Source organism: Chanodichthys erythropterus, chromosome 12, assembly GCF_024489055.1.
Source record: "Chanodichthys erythropterus isolate Z2021 chromosome 12, ASM2448905v1, whole genome shotgun sequence".
Classification (NCBI taxonomy): Eukaryota; Metazoa; Chordata; class Actinopteri; order Cypriniformes; family Xenocyprididae; genus Chanodichthys; species Chanodichthys erythropterus.
This window is the reverse complement of record NC_090232.1, coordinates 9,118,854-9,136,563: the sequence shown is the minus strand read 5'-3', so window position 1 is coordinate 9,136,563 and position 17,710 is coordinate 9,118,854. Positions and strand designations below refer to the sequence as shown.

Below are 17,710 nucleotides of genomic sequence, written 5' to 3'. Positions count from 1 at the left end.
AGAGTGCACCAGAAAGCTTTGTTTGTATGTTAAAATAAAAAAATGTTCTTATAGGTGACAATGCCCCCAGACCCCCCTACAGGGATTTAATTCAAAGCATGACACCTTTTTAGCTTCTTGTGAGATTGCAGGTCTGATAATGCTATAGAAATACAACTGACCTCCCTTTATCTCGACTGTCCTCGTTAACCTTCACTGATCTTTGTATGATGTAATGTTAAGCTATCCTGGCAGTGAGAAAGCTATTAGGTGTTAAGATTACTCAAGCCCTGAGCAACCCTTGATTAGATTACCGTGGTTTCCATAGAGCTGAACTCAAAATAATTAAATTAGGTTACTGGAACTCATTAACAGCAACCTACTTACATGTCATTAGAATGTTTCTTTTTCTCTTTTGCCTTTTTCTCTTTCTTTCTGCCCCAGATGTTTGCAAACGTGTCAGAAATTCTGAAAATGTAGGATCTATGAGCAACAGCTCATTTGCATTTATAGGGACACACATAGAAATGGTGTGTTTTTGCTCACACCCAAATAAGAGCAATTTTGACAAGCTATAATAAATGATCTGTGGGGTGTTTTGAGCTGAAACTTCACAGACACATTCTGGGGACACTAGAGACTTCTATTACATCTTGTAAAAGAAGCATTATAGGTCCTCTTTAAAGTTTTTTCATGGAACCACGGATCTAACAGTGTACATGCCGTTTTATGGATTTATGTTTGTGTAAACTATATGTACCGTCACTTTGAAGGTGATGGCTTTCTGCAAACCCTCTGGAGAAATCAGCAACAGATCGGCTACAGCACGAATTTCCTGAGTGCTCACCACACCAGCTGTCTCCTGCACTTCTGTCTGAGACAGAGAACCCAAAGCACACGGTCCACATGACTGTTTACTTTGTCCATATATGTTTGCTATATTTATATAAAACTACTGTACAATCAATAAAACTGCTATGTACAAGGTAAAATATTTCACCTACAAACATCTTTGATGTGTGACAACTTGGAAGAGCTGGAACACTGTCAATTTTTTGGCTTGGTATGCAAACAAAAGTGAAAGTACATTTTCAAATGTTTATGTGCACAATACCTCTATTCTATGGAAAAAAACATTGCCCAGGTGCAGTATGGATGACAGCACTCTGAATATGCTGCTCTGGTCTTCAGGACTGAAGTGGAGAATGTCCATGGCACTCTGTAGCCTCCTGAAGTCCTCCCCATCATCTTTCCCAATGATCTCACAGTTACCACCCTAACATGACATGATACCATGAGCCATGATAAATGACATAAACATGAAATAATTATACAATACCTTAGATGTGTACCTAAAGTGTGTCTTGGCAACTTGCATTTGTAAATGTCTGCATTTACCTGGTTCAGGTAGTAATAGGTTTCGGCCTCTTGTAGGTAGAAAGCCCGTTTCATGTGAGTAGGAAGTCCAGCCAGCATCTCATAAAAGATGTGGTAGTTTCTCTCATCTTTGGCCTGCACATACACACAGACACAGTTCAGATAAGGTCCCAAATATCAGTGATCACTACAGGGCTCCTTTAGCCTTTTCCAAGTTAATAGGAAAAGAAACAACCAACCTGAAAAACGATCCTGGACTTCTCCAGTAGATACTGCGAGGTTATGGCACCACTGATCACCCCTCTGATACGAACAACAATACACACAGATTGGTCATGTGTATGAACTTTCTTTGGCCCTACCTGTACCTGTTCAATTCTCTTTCCTTCTCTCTTCCTCTCTCTAACATTCAGAGATTAAATAACAACCTTAATGTCCTACTTTCACACAAGGTCAGGCGGTACAGATCTAGTTCCCTTACAGTGTCGCCTCTCAAGCAACAATTTCAGGCTTAAGAGACATTAAAGAGTTAAGCAATGTAACATTCAAACATTCTATTCAAAATACTGTAGCTTGAAACAGTTCAGAACAGAAGTAACAGAAAATACTCACTCCTCCAAAAAGACCTCCACAAATTTTCCAAAGCGACTGGAGTTATCATTTCGGACCGTCTTTGCATTCCCAAATGACTCCAACAGAGGAGTTGCCTCTAGAATCTGAATGTTAAGAAATTAAAACGTACTTACAAATATATTTAGCAATGTTTACTAGGTTAAAGCAAAAAACTAAATACCACATTTACCTCAATCTGTATAGAGGAAAGCATTAAAAAGAAAAACAAAAAGACAAAGTATACAATTATTAACAAACATCGCATATTTTATAAATGTACATGAATTCAAACTAAATTTAGTGGTTCCAGAAATTTAACCTATAATACGCAAGTATTTGTTGCCTATGATTTTGTGAAGCAGGACTGGATCAACATCTTTTGTTGGACCTGGAACAGCATATCTACCAAAGATCTATTCTATCACTATCAGTGTTATTTTAGTATTACTTATATATCTTTATAGTATTTATTAACAATTTCATTTTGTATTTATTTTTATATCTTTTTATTGTAATTTTGTTGAAGTTTTACTAATTATACCCCTTGTGGAATGAGCACGGACATTAAATGGAGAGGCCTGTCCGGCCGCTTTGTATGCTAGTGAGATGGCCTCGACCACCCACTTACTCATTCTCTGCTTGGACGCCGGTCCCCCTTTATTAGGGGAGCCGTAACAGACGAACAGTTGCTCTGTTTTCCGCCACAGGGCAGCTCTGTGGACGTATGCATCCAAAGCCCTAACTGGGCAGAGCAGATTCAGTTTTTCCTGATCCGAGGATGTAAATGGAGGAGGGTGGAAAGCTTGAAGCACAATAGGACCCGGGACATTGGTGGGGACCTTTGGCACATAGCCTGGTCTAGCATGAAGAAATGCTCTCACCATTCCAGGAGCGAACTCCAGATACGAGGGGGCCACTGAAAGGGCCTGAAGATCTCCAATTCTTCTCAGAGAAGTAATAGCAAGCAAAAATATAGTCTTTAAAGTTAGGAACTTTATAGACACCTCCTCCAGTGGTTCAAAGGGAGCCTCGGCTAACCCTTGTAGAACCACTGATAAGTCCCAAGCCGGGGTCCTTGTGCGCACTGGAGGCCTCAACCTCAGTGTACCACGGAGGAAGCGTGACACGAGGGGGTCTCGACCCACCGAGGAATCCCCCCCAACATGGTAGGCTGATATAGCCGCAACATAAACCTTCAAGGTTGAGTAAGATAGGCCTTCCGAGAATTTTTCTTGGAGAAAGCATAGCACAGAGCTTATTGGAGCATGAAAAGGGTCTATTTCATGTCGTCTACACCAAGTAGAGAATAGATTCCATTTATAGGAATAAAGCTTCCTCGTGGAGGGAGCCCTGGAGCTAAGTATGGTCTCAACAACCTCAGTTGAGAGACCAGCCTCTATGAACCTGGCCCCCTCAGAGGCCAGGCCCACAGTTTCCATAGTTCTGGGCGGGGATGTACTATCGTGCCGCCCGCCTGAGATAGGAGATCTGGCCTTAAGGGAAGCTCCATTGGAGAGCCATCTATCATGGACACCAAGTCCGAGAACCATATTCGGGTCGGCCAGTGCGGGGCCACCAGTATTAGGCTGACCCCTTCTTGGCGTACTTTCTCCAGGACTCGTGGGAGCAGAGCGAACGGGGGAAAAGCATACAGACTGAAGTCTTTGGATGCCACGTCTGTACCATGGCATCCAAACCCAGGGGTGCTGGATGTGTGAGGGAGTACCAGAGTGGACACTGGGTTGACTCTCCCGAAGCAAACAGGTCTACTTGTGCCTGACCGAAATTTTTCCAAATGAGATCCACCACTTCTGGATGGAGTCTCCACTCCCCGGGCCTCGGCCCCTGCCTCGACAGGGCGTCTGCCCCCATATTCTGACTCCCGGGGATATAAGCTGCCTTCAACGAAAGCTTCCCCTGGGACCACAGGAGGATCCGACGGGCCAAGTAATTTAGTTGGCGAGACCGTAGGCCCCCCTGATGATTTATATAAGAGACCACTGACATATTGTCTGTGCGGACCAGCACATGGTAGTCTCTCAGGTCTGGGAGGAAGTGTTTTAGTGCTAGAAACACCGCCATCATCTCCAGCCGATTTATGTGCCAGGAGAGATGATGGTCTTCCCAAAGACCTTGGGCTGAGCGACCGTTCATGATCGCTCCCCAGCCCGTGAGGGAAGCGTCTGTTGTAAGCATTGTACGACAACCAGAGGTTCCCAACACGGGACCCTGGGACAGGAACCAGGGGTCTTTCCACATAGTTAGGGCACGAAGGCATCGCCGTGTGACTTTGATCATTCGAAAAGGGTTCCCCCTCGGGGAGAACCCCCTGGTCCTGAGCCACCACTGTAGGGGTCTCATGTGCAGGAGGCCAAACGGAATTATGTTGGACGCAGCTGCCATTAGACCCAACAGTTTCTGAAACTGTTTCACAGTGAGAGACTGGCCTAACTTCACCCCTTTTACGGTTGACAGAACAGAGCTCACACGGGCAGGAGTCAGACGTGCCCGCATTGTTGTGGAGTCCCACATAACACCTAGATAGTTGGTGATCTGAGCTGGTATCAGTACACTCTTCTTGGCATTGAGCCTCAGCCCAAGCCTTTTCATGTGAGCCAGAACAGCATCTCGATGTTGAACTGCTTGTTGCTCTGAATGAGCTAGAATCAACCAATCGTCGATGTAATTCAGTATGCGAATGCCCTGGAGTCTCAAGGGAGCCAGGGCTGCATCCACGCACTTCGTGAATGTGCGGGGTGATAAAGATAGGCCAAACGGAAGAACCTTGTATTGGTAAGCTTCGCCCCCGAAAGCAAACCTGAGGAACTTCCGGTGAGAAGGATGGATGGACACATGAAAGTATGCATCTTTCAAGTCTATCGTCACAAACCAGTCCTCGGACCTGATTTGGGAAATGATCTGTTTGAGTGTAAGCATCTTGAATTTTAATTTTTGTACAGATCGATTTAACACACGTAAATCTATGATAGGACGAAGTCCTCCATCCTTCTTTGGAACTATGAAGTAACGGCTGTAAAAACCCGACAGCTTGCTGGGAGGAGGAACCCTTTCTATAGCTCCTTTCTGCAAAAGTGTCATGACTTCCTGTTCCATAACCAGAGACTGCTCGGGGGTCACCACTGTGGGAAGGACCCCGTTGAATCTGGGCGGGTGAGACCCGAACTGTATTTTGTAACCCTTTTCTATCATGAGCAGCACCCAATTTGATATATTCGGTAGAGTTTTCCATTCTTCTAGAAAATCTACTAAGGGAACCAGCCTCTCGAGACTGGTCTCTGGTGTTTTTTGAGCACTTGGCTCGGCGCTCTGAAACGGCACGCCGGCAGAGGTCAGCCGAATCAAGTGAGGGCCGACCTTCCTCGGACGCACACTGGATGATAGATATGGCGAGGTCCCCGGAGGGCGCTGGAGGGAAGCGGGTGTCAGATGTGTTAACACCAGGCTTCCTCCAGACGGGGGCCACCCTCCTGGGTCCTGACCCACAGATATCAGGACCGCTTTTTAGAAGCCTTCCGTGCCACAATGACGGCCCGCAGGTCCGTCTTGGCGTGGGAAGGCTTCTGTTGTGCGGCTCGCCCCTGTCCCCAGAATCTACGTGGGGGAGCACGGGCGGCCACACTTATTTTTTGTTGCGCTCTGTGGTGCGCTGAGGAGCTCGTTGCGGGCCGAGACTGCTCCCGTTCAACAGTCTCGGCGGGGACTTTAGACCGGCGGGGGAAGAACCTCTGAAACGCCGCAGATTGTTTCTTGGTCTCCTGGAACCTCTCGACGACAGTTGTAACTGCGTCGCCGAAGAGGCCCGCAGGAGACAGCGGCGCATCCATAAGGGCAGCTTTGTCTCTGTCCCTTATGTCTGAGAGGTTCAGCCACAAGTGCCTCTCCGTGGCCACCAGGGCTGCCATAGAACGGCCCACCTCTTTGGCCGTCTCCTTAGTGGCACGGAGAGCCAGGTCTGTTGCCATACGCAGTTCCTGGATGCACTCAAATGTGGCCTCCCCGCTGGTATCAATTTCCCCCAGCAGGTCGGCTTGGTAAGCCTGCAGCAGCGCCATAGTATGGAGACACGCTGCTGCCTGACCTGCCGCCGCATATGCTTTGCCCACCAAGTTGGATGTAGTTTTAAGGGGCTTGATGGGCAGCGTCGGTGCTTTCAGGGACGATGCCGACTCAGGCGAGAGATAGCCCGCGAGCGTCTCTTCAACCCGGGGCATCGCCGCGTAACCACCAACTGATATTTAACTTGTCTACAGCTCTGGTCACTACCCCTAAGAGCTCCTCATATGCGGGGGAAGAGGATGGCGGTCCCTCTTCCCCTGCGTCGACGCTCATCACATCAACATCCTCAGATGAAGATAGATGAAGCGCCGATGTCTCTCCCCGAGGGGAAGAAACCGCAGGGCGTGCTTCCACCACGGCAGGAGAGACATTGGGTCTGGCAGCTAAAGGGAGAGATAGGGCGGAGCCCGTCTCAACCCCCGCTGCCAGATCCATCTGTGAACCCCACGAATGGAGTCTCCGCTCCGCCTCAGCAGCAGCGGGACCCGATCCGCGGGGAACACCGACCGAGGCACCCTCTCTCTTGTCAAAGAGTGCCCGGCGAGATCTCAACACTCTAAGGGTGAGCTTCTCACAGTGCACGCAGACAGCTCCCTCGAGAGCTGCCTGCGCGTGCTCAACCCCCAGGCAAACTAAACACATATCGTGAGTGTCCCCGTCAGGAATAAATCGAGTGCAGGGAGATGCACACTTCCTGAACTGTTTGCCTTCCGCCATTATTTATATATATTGTGTCTTTCTTTGTGTATATATACAGTGTTGTGGAACTCTTGTCCTCAGACAAAGAGACGACAAACAAACACTAAATAAGACGCACAGACAGCGGTAACAATATACACAAGTGTTGCTGAAACTCTTGTCCTCAGACAAAGAGTGAAATCAGGGATGATAATAAGACAGACAAACACTAAATAAGACACACGGGATAACATGGAGCGCTTGCTGAAGATAGCAGAAGCTAGTGTTCTCTGCAGCCGGGCATGCTTTATAGTTTCCTGGTCCGTGACGTCACCCGTCTCTGACGTCTCGTTACACGATTGGTTGGATACAGGAGTGCTTCAATGACGATATCACGCAGAAGGTTCCCAATGCGTTTCACGCAGTGTCGATAGTTCCCACGAAAGGGAACACACTGTTTGTGTGTGTCCCTTTGAATGCAAATGAGCTGCTGCTCCCGGCCCCATTTCCAGAAGAGCAACAACAACAACAAAGCCGGACAATCTCACGCAGTCAAAGTGATGATTGTCAGTAACGGTGTTCAGCCTTACATTGTTCAAACCGGAGTCGGACACTGATGGAGAGACTCAGGAAGAAGTTACAACTTTTAGAATGCATCTGGACGTTTCCGAATGGTTAGTGGATACATTTATGTAGTTGCTGTGGAGTTGATTCAACTCTTCAACTAGCATGTCATTTTAATCTTTTGTGCAAATCCAGCATTGAATTGACCCTCGTTAGTGAAGCAGTCTGGTGCAAAATGACCGCATGGTAACAACACTCTACTACAACAACTCTTCCTCTTCTCTAAAGCAGCCCAACATGGCCTCAACCCCTTTGTTGTGTGTTTAAGTAAATTTTGGGGTTTGTGACGTCACCAACCCAGGAAGAAGCTTGTTGTAGTCCCTACCAGCCATTTGTTGAAGTCCTTGTTGTAACGATTTCTGTTCTGTCTCCCTTTGCACTGAACTTTGAGCGTTGTAACTTTGCAGATGTTGTTAATGCTCAAACAGCAACATTACATACTAACTAAAGTAAAAAAGTGAAATCATAATCAGGGACCTCTTTAATGTATTTTTATTTTTATTAATTCATTTTATTGCAAATTTTGTTTGCAATATTGTTGCAACATTTCTAAGTTTTTCAGATTTATTTTAATTAATGAAAGGTATTAACAATGTCCAAGTGAGTTAACAATAACAACCCTAACCTTCCCTAACTCTATTGATAATTCTAACCATTAACTACCCTTAAAATCAGAAGGAAATTAAACGCTAGGTAAAAAAAAGTGCTACCCAAGCCCCAACTCGATCCCGTTTCTTATCCCTAAAAACTGAAAGTTGTTCCAGGGCCAACAAGGATGTTGATCCAATAACATATGCTACCTGGCAAAATCCCAGCAAGTGTACGGAGGTGTATGCGGGTGATTATTGTCTATGAATAAAATTCAGTGTATACTTTATAGTCCTACACACGTACCTGTTGTGTAATGTTCCTCTTATGGTGAATAGCAGTGAGGTACCTCAGAACCAGTTTTGTCGCCTCTGTCTTTCCAGAACCACTTTCACCACTGCAATACAACATTACATAGACATGCAATAATATATACACACTTCCACATCCTCTGCAAATGACACACACATACTTTCACCTGACCTGATAATGATGCACTGGTTTCGCTTGTCGTCCATCATTGTTGTGTAGGCAATGTTTGCAATGGCAAAGAGATGACTGAAAACAAACATGTATAAGAGAGCAGTTCTACATACTGTACATTTTTGGAGCTAACAATAAACACAAATTATTGTAAAGGGACGGAGGATAAAATCTTAAAATTAAAATCTTAATTTTCTCTCCCCTTCTTTCTCATTTTTTAAATGTACACTACCATTCAAAAGTTTGGGGTCAGTAAGATATTATCTTTTTAAAATAAGTCGATATGGTCACCAAGGCTACATTAACTTATAACAGTATACAGTGTTTTCTGACCTCACTAATCGGATGCTGAACGCAGTTGGACATAGTGGTGTTTTAGAGGCAAAAAAATTATATAAATACTGTTTATGAAACTGTACTGTTTCTCACACAAACCGATCGTTTCGTGTCTTAGGACATCAATGTGTCGTCAAGAGCCGCAGGGTAAAATTTGGATTTGTCTGTGCATGTTTTTTTTTACTCTTATAGACGAAGTTCCCCTTGCCATGCATTATACGACTGCAACGGTTGGAGTTAAAAATCATCATTTGTGTTCTACTGAAGAAACAAAGTCATCTACATATTGGATGCCCTGGGGGTAAGCAGAGAAACATCAAATTTTCATTTTTGGGTGAACTATCCCTTTAAGGATTCTTTGATAAATAGAAAGGTCAAAAGAAAAGCATTTATTTGAAATAGACATCTTTTGTAACATTACAAATCTTTATAAAATCCTTAATGCCTGGGTCTTGTGTAGTTTTGTTCATGGTTTTTGAGCATGAAAGCATGCCATCTGTCTAACTGGGCAAGCTTCTACCAGGACACATGAAGTTGCGCTTAAATACAAATAATAATGAAAGATATGGGAACCCATTTCTTCTCCTTTTAAAAGGTTAACAAACAAGAAAATTTGTTGAGGAATGTTGTGATTGTGTTGTTGTGACTCACGGTGGGTTATCTCCCAAGCCATGGCCCTCATACTGCAGAACCATATCTGTGCCATAGATGTTAAATAGCTGGTATGGATTCACAGATACCAGAATACTGCCAATGTATGTCTGCTTAGAAGACAAAGGAAATTGATAATGTAGTTAGGTTCACAAGGGATTTGAATAAAAGTAAAGTAATATAAGACATTTGGTATATGCTTACTGGGACATGAATGCAAGACTCACATAAATAAGCTCTTGGTCAAAGCGAGTCTTCATGTTTATCAATACTGCTTTCTCAGTAAGCTCTCTGCAAGAAATGGAGGAAGAATGTTTTATTTTGAAACTAATGATACACTTTACATATATACCATGTATATTTATTTTGACGTACTCCATTTGTGTCATGTCCTCAACTCCATCCCCTTCTCTTTTCACTCTGTAGCTGACAGTAGGCAGGCTCCTTATAGAATACATCTGTTTGAAATATACTTGTGTTCAGAAAAAAAAAGCAATCTGAGAACATTCAAAGAAATTTGAGATGTCATTTTCAATTCATTAAATTACATTAGAGAATATCTTCTAGGTCAAGTTGTCTATTCCAGTGCCGCACTATAATAATGCAGAGATGATTATCACTGGTCAGCAAGGTAACCTGAGAGGAGTTATAATCGGCCTTGTAAATCTCATCTGACATCCGATGTAGTTGCGGACTGCAGCTTAAACCTGATGAAGATAGGTGAGCTTGGCTGGACTTTTTGTTAAGGCTCAAAGCCTAATAGACTTGTTAGATCTGACAACTGCATCACTGTCTACTTGACAACATTACTACTCAAATTAAACTGTTTGTTCCTTCTTAATATAAACATTCAGATATAAACGTTTTAGCAAATGGTATAAATATGATCCCAAAGCAAAATCATGAATTCACTGTTGCATTTCAGTGAAGAGAGGCATCTCACAATGTTATCCTGTATTTATATGTTTCCAAATTAATATGTACAACAGCAAAATTTGACCAAGAGAAGAGAAGAAAATGAAAGCATGACATAGAGTTAGTGTCTCTGGGGCAGAGAAAATACAATGCATTTGATAACTGCTCTTACCATTAGTTGAATAAATAAGTCTTACATGTAAAGATTAAAGTATTATGTCTAAAGTGATTTACCTTGTCATACCACTGTCCTTTTGGCTCCCCTTCACGATCTGGTACCCAGTGCAGCTCTGTTTCCCCTGGCCTAAGACCAGCGGGTGGGGGGGTAAGGAATTCCATCATTTTCTCATCACGATACATAGACCATTTGAAGAGGTTCTGTACTGTATCATGAGGCAAGACTTTTTCTGCAGCCCACAGGTCCTCTGCTGTTTGCCCCTCTCTGGCATTCTGAGCCCAGTGCTCTTCTGGCCCACCTGGACCTTTCCGCCGTGGTGGAACCACAGCATAACGGCCATCTGGCCCAATAATCACTTGCCCAGAGGATATCATATAGTTCGAGATCCCTGAAGGTAGTTGGTAAGAGGCATTCTTCAGGTTAGGATTCTTTAGAGCATCCAGTAATTGTGGCGAAGTGGGAACTGCAAATCCTTGAGTGAGGACTGATCCATCAGGTAATCTGTATTTGATATTGCAGAGATTTTGATTTAGAAGTGCCTGTGATAGATTTGGACTTTTATGTTTTCGAGGATCTACTGAAATAACAGATCCATCTGGTAGCTGGTAAGTGGCCCCGCGAATGTGTTCATTCTGTAAGGCATTTGCAATGTTTGGACTTCTTGGTCTATATAAAGCTTGTGAAATAACAGATCCATCTGGAAGCCTATAGGAGACATTTCTCAGATCATCATTTCTTATGGCAGAGAATAAAGTTGGGGCTGTAGGTTTATAACTTGCATCAGCACTTATTATGGAGCCATCAGGTAACCTGTAGGTAGCATTACGAATATCCTGATTCCGAAGCGCGCTTGCCAAATTTGGAGACTTAACTTCATAACTTGGTCCACTTATAATTGACCCATCAGGCAAACGATAGCTGGCTTTTCTCATTTGTTGGTTCTGAAGTGCCGCTGATAAATTTGGGGAAGTAGGTTTGGATTGCCCATAGTCTGTTGTTATGAATGTGCCGTCCGGCAATCTGTAAGTTGCATTTCTAACGTTTTGGTTTTGGAGTGCATTGGCTAGATTTGGAGATGTTGGTTGCATTAGCTGATCTGTTGTTATTAATGTGCCGTCCGGCAATCTGTAAGTTGCATTTCTAATGTTTTGGTTTTGTAGTGCATTGGCTAGATTTGGAGATGCTGGTTGCATTAGCTGATCTGTTGTTATTAATGTGCCGTCCGGCAATCTGTAAGTTGCTTTTCTAATGTTTTGGTTTTGGAGTGCATTGGCTAGATTTGGAGATGTTGGTTGCATTGGCTGATCTGTTGCTATTAATGTGCCGTCCGGCAATCTGTAAGTTGCTTTTCTAATGTTTTGGTTTTGGAGTGCATTGGCTAGATTTGGAGATGTTGGTTCCATTGGCTGATCAGTCACTATTATTGTCCCATCTGGCAGTCTATATGATGCTTTCTTAATATTGTCATTCTGAAGTGCATGTGACAGGTTTGGTGAGGTTTGCCGTTGTTGTCCTGCTGTTACAAGAGTTCCATCTGGAAGTCTATAAGTTGCATTTCTCAGATTTGAATTCTGTAAGGCACTGGACAAGTTTGGAGAAGAAGGTTGCTGTAAATGAGAGTCTGGGTATATTATTGTTCCATCTGGAAGTCTATATGAGGCATTTCTTATGTTTTGGTTCTGCAAAGCATTTGAGAGGTGTGGTGAGTAAGACTGTTGCTGTCGTGGGTCCATGCCTATTACGGACCCAGCAGGAAGTCTATATGAAGCATTCTGGAGCTGGGGATTTCCAATTGCATCCATAAGCACTGGGGAAGAGTTTACATTTAGTCCTTGATTACCATATACTAATGTCCCATCAGGCAATCGGTAAGTGGCAGCATGAAGTTGGGGGTTGTGGAGTGCATCAGACAGATAAGGAGATTTCCTAGGGTCCTGACTAAAACCTGACACAGGTGCATAAGGGGAGACCATTCCCTGAACAGGTCCTCGGTATGATGCTTTACGAATATTTTGGTTCTGCAAAGCTGTTGAAAGAACTGGAGATCCTCTTGGACTATAGCCAGGGGGAGCACGGGATCCCCTGCGACGTAAATGTGTTCGGTAGGAAGCATTGCGGACATTTGAATTTTGAAGAGCATTAGAGAGAAGGGGGGTAGCACCTGGCTCTTCAATGTAATCATAGCCTGCTTCCACCTGAGTATAGGGTGAATGTGGCATCTGAAGGGATGATCTGTATGATGCATTATGAAGTTGTGGATTGTGAATTGCATTGGACAGCAAAGGTGATGCTGGCTGACCTGGAACTTGTTCAAATGCTTCCATTTGAGGAACATATGGGGAAGAGAAAGATGGTTGTTCAGGGATCTCACCAAACTGAGCCACTTCAGGAGCATAAGGTGAACCTGGCCTTTGCAAGGGCGACATGTAAGAAGCTTGTCTGAGCTGAGTATTTTGTAAGGCATTTGACAAAAGTGGAGATGCCATCTCTGCTGTATGCTGATCCAGTGCAACCATTTCAGGATTATATGGTGATTGTACTGGTTGCAATTGGGAGAACTGTGCAGCATGGCTTAGATTTGGGTTTTGCTGGGCAAAGGAGGAAACTGGTGAAGGTGGTTGACCAGGAACCTGTGGAACATTAATGATCTCAGTAGCATACGGCGACATAGGCTGTTGGAATTGTGAAGTATAGCTTGCATTATGGACCCTTTGATTTTGAAGGGCACTTGAAAGCATTGGTGACTGAGGTACACCACTAACCTGATCAAATTCTACAGGGATCGGCTCTGCACCAATGGGAAAAGGAGATGCAAATGAAGCATCATATACTGGAGGACCAGAAAGTACAGAAGTAGGCAGAGCCCTAGGAGAACTGGGACGCATTGGTAATGGGGAACCATGTATGATAGATGGATGAGGAGAGGCTGGTCTGGAGAGATGTCTAATGGAAGGCTGAGGAGATGGAGGGGGCATGTGTTTTTGAGAAAACTGTGGTGAAGGGGGCATCATGCCTGGTGCACGCCTAAGTGACTGTCTGGCCATGAGTGGACGGCCACGACCAATGGGTCTCTGTGGGTTTCTCATTGCATTGGGTGTTCCTGGAGGATTGAAACGACTTTGTTCCCTTATGCCTCTCCCAATATGATGACCTGAGAGTTGTGGGGAGGCTGTGAAGTCCTGTTGCATAATGGACCTGTTACTACGTATAGATGATCTAAATGGCCGTACATTTTGTGTTGGAGTTCCAGAATGACCCCCTCGGCCAGGATACGGTTTTACAGCTCCCATGGGGATGTTTGGACGTCCCCTTCCTCGCAGTCGACCTCCAGGGGACCCAAAAGGTGGCGAATCTTTCATAAGGCGAGTGGACCTGCGGGAGAGGGTGGGAGAGGGGGATCTACCTTGCACTGCTGGTTGCTGGGAGCCTGGTTCCACAGTAAAACTTCTTCGAGAGGGAGTAGGTGATGCTCTTTGTGGCATTAATGGTGAATGTGGTCTGTGAAGATCCCTCTGCTGAACACTGGCCATGGCTCGCATACCCATCTGAGGGGAAGAAGGAGGACTTATTCGTCTAAGTGGAGATGGAGAGGCTTGAAATTTCTTGGCACCAAATGGACGATGAACTTGTGAGGGTGAAGAGGGTGGACTGGGTCTCCTAATTGAGGCACGAGGGGACTGTGGTGGGCTTCTCCTCCGAATGGATGCACGAGGTGAAGCTGGAGGACTGGTATAGAGAGATGGAGCTCGTGAGGGCATACGCCCAGGCATTGGCTGGGGAGATGGTGGTGCTTCTCTAAAAGATGCCTGAGGCTGCAAACGTCTACGGACTGTTGGTGAAGCAGGTGGACTTTCTCTGAGTGGAGCCTGAGGCTGCAAACGTCTAGGGACTGTTGGTGAAGTGGGTGGCCCTTCTCTAAATGGAGCCTGAGGTGGTAAACGTCTAGAAAGTGCTGGAGAAACAGGTGGGCTCATTCTGCGTCCAATTGGAGATGGAGTGTGTTGAACATGACTTATTGGAGAGGGCACACCTCTGGCTAGTCTTGGCGATGGAGGTGCTCCCATGCCTCCAATGCCACGCACAGAGGGCTGTGGGGATTGGCTTCTTCTCATGGGGAGTGGACCAGCAGGATGCATGGATAGCTGTGGGGAGGCATGGGGGCTTGGTCTGCGTATAGGTACAGGGGAACGTCTTACTTGCATTACCGGCTCTCCAAAACTTGCCATGGGTTCCATGGGTACCATGGCTGACATAGGCCTATGCAGAGGGGAGGCCATCCCTGCTACTGACCTCCTACTTGGTGTGGGAGATGGTGGAAAACCACCAGCTTGGGCCATATGTGACATATGTTGACTGACATATCCCTGTGGATTATTTGCTTGCTTAATTAGCATGGCTGTTGGTGTGGGCACTTGAGGCATTGTGGGATGAAACATTTCTTGCTGATGCATTGCCTGTGAAAAACCATCATTCATTGAGGCTCCAGGTATATATGCATAATTTTCATACTGTATGTCTGACATTTCTTCAAAATCATATTGTGGAGGCAAAGGAGGAAGCTCAACATCAATCCTTTCCTTACCAAAAAGCTTAACCTGTGGTCTTGGGACTCTGAACTGCATGTCTCCGTGAAAGGGCATAGGCTCCACAGAAAAATCCCCATACTTCTCACCATACATTCCATAAGCTTCTTCACCTTCCATTATGTCTTGCACTGGATAACTATATGGATCATACATATTGTAGGAAGATTGCAGATATGGATCAACATCTGATTCACTGTAATTAACCTGATAATCCTGAAAATAAAGATCACCATAATCCTCATAAGCATCCATATATGGATCACCTGATATTTCAACTTCATATGGGTCACCATAGAACCCCTGAAGATCATCATAATATCCAAACTCAGCCTGGGAATACAGATCCATTTCATTCCCATATTGATCATAGCTGTTCCCCATTGGATACTGACTATCATCATAGTACTCAATGCCATCATCGAAATATGGATCCAGTGGATGCTGTTGACTATAGTAGCCCATTTCCTGTGGGTAATTGCCCATCTGCTCCTGCGCTCCATAGGGGTCATTGTAGTCCATGCCATCATCATAAAATTCACCATCATCCTGCATGGCTGTGTGAGGGTCATAGTATTCATCCTGCAACTCATAATAGCCTTGATCATGTGATTCCATTTCATAATAGTTATTTGGTTCCTCATATTGTGTGTATTGCTGTGGAAACGAAGAGTGTCCCTGCATGTGGCCATACTGTTCATTATACCTGTTAGAATTCCTCTGGATTGACTGTCTGTGAAATGCACCCCTATCCACCCTGCTCTGATTATTATAATCATTTCCTCCAGTGTCATGTTCATATCCATAATTGTGATACCCTGGAGGAGCTCGGATGCTAGCTTGGCGACTGTCAGCAGAAAATGGATATTTTTTGTTGTTTTTCCGGCTCCAGGCATCACCCTTTTCATTCTGACGCCCCTTAACGGAGAGGAACCTCTTGGTCAGCCAGTTTGTTGCCCCAGCAATCTTACCTAATAATTGACCCCTATATTTAAAACCAGTCCCATCCCCTGCATTCTTTTTCCCAAAAAGCCCTTTAAAAAATCCCGGTTTCTTCTCCTCTGCTTTAGAATTGCCGCCTAATTTAATAAGCATATAGGTTGGTTTCGGCCCTGATGGATCCTTTTTTTCCTTCTCCTTTTTCTTCTTTTTGCTGTTTTTAAAACGCAGCATGAACTTTGGAGCATTTCTCAAGAGAGATTTCCTCCTTTTTTTCCTAAGCAAACGATTCTTCCTTTTGCCAAGTCCAAGAAACAGCTTGGAAGTGCTCTTAAGTCGCTTCTTTGAGCTCTTCCTTTTCTTAAATCCAGAGAACCTCATAAAGAGTTTTGAGGTATTTTTGAGTCCTCTTTTCTTTTTCTCTTCAGGTGGTGGTTCAGGTGGAGGCTCTTCCTTCTTTTTTGCTTTCTTCTTCTTTCCATCTTCCTCAGCTTTAGATTTATGATGATCTTTTGATTTCTTCTTTCCTTTCCTATCCTCCTCTTCACTTTCGTCCTCGTCTTCTTCATCATCATCTTCATCATCTTCGTCATCCTCATCTTCATCAGAATCAGGCTGTCTAGATTTGGACTTTCCCTTTGCAGTTTTACCTTTAGCATCTTTTCCACCACCACGCTTTCTTTTGCCTGCATCTGACTCTTCATCCTCATCCTCCTCGCTCAAATCTTCATCCATCAACTCAGCATCTGAGCCCTCATCAGATTCAATAACCTCTTTCTTTCCTTTGCCTTTATCCTTTCCCTTCTTACCATCATCTTTCCCTTTACCCTTGGGTGGTTCTTCTTTTCCTTTCTTCTTATCATCCTTTCCTGCCTTCTTGTCATCTTTTCCAGCCTTCTTGTCATCTTTTGCTCCTTTTTTGTCATCTTTTCCTTTCTTTTCTTCTTCCTTTGGTTTGCTTTTTTCTGGTTCAGGTTTTCCTCCTTTCTTGGCTGCTGATTTTAAGTCTTTTTTGGGTGGCATTTTATCCTTCTAATACCATTCTAGTCTACCGCCTTTCTGCCAAATGACAAATAAAAATTTGATTAAACACAAACAAAAGTAACAATTTAAAACAACTGCTTTGTACAAATAACATTTAAACACTGAAAATTATACTAAAATGATTTCCTTTTTTTACAAAACCAACATTAAACAATATAGGATCATATATAATACACACTTCATTATCTTTTCTAAATTCTCTGTATTTAAGGATAATAAAGGAAGAAAATAGTCTTACCTGTAGGTGAGTTCACTTTGTCTCTTCTCAGTACTGTCATAGATGAATTCAACACAGAGAGACGTATAAATCTCTGTTCACATGGTTCCAAATGCCACAGCACCAGATGTGGTCTACAAAAAGGATCCCTCTAGTAGATGTTCTTAGATAGAGATCCTCTGTTGAGGTACGTCTGTATGTTTCTATAACCTTACATGCACTCACACACTCCTCTTCTCTTCTTCTGGTGATCATCAAGATAGAGAGGCACACCTACCTGTACTTCTCTGCAAATGAACAAACAAATAATTCCAGCACATGCAGTCATCAACTATGATATGCCATCCATGAGTGACTCAGACAAGGACTGTGTGTCTGTGTAAGTGAGAGGTTGTGAGTCAGGTTTTTAGTTCTGTTGCAGCGCTGTAG

The 17,710-nt window shown here is 44.2% G+C and overlaps 1 protein-coding gene across 1 annotated transcript in view; it reads right to left on the bottom strand.

Moving 5' to 3' along the window:
* Positions 1–17,043, bottom strand: part of myo15ab (myosin XVAb) — a 59,094-nt gene extending 42,051 nt beyond the window's left edge. Inside the window, 11 exon segments of the mRNA XM_067402745.1 lie at positions 740–853; positions 1,094–1,255; positions 1,378–1,491; positions 1,596–1,659; positions 1,969–2,072; positions 8,242–8,332; positions 8,419–8,493; positions 9,406–9,515; positions 9,633–9,696; positions 9,781–9,863; positions 10,555–17,043. Coding sequence (XP_067258846.1) covers positions 740–853; positions 1,094–1,255; positions 1,378–1,491; positions 1,596–1,659; positions 1,969–2,072; positions 8,242–8,332; positions 8,419–8,493; positions 9,406–9,515; positions 9,633–9,696; positions 9,781–9,863; positions 10,555–17,043 — 7,470 coding nt within the window.
* Between the last annotated feature and the right edge of the window lie 667 nt (positions 17,044–17,710).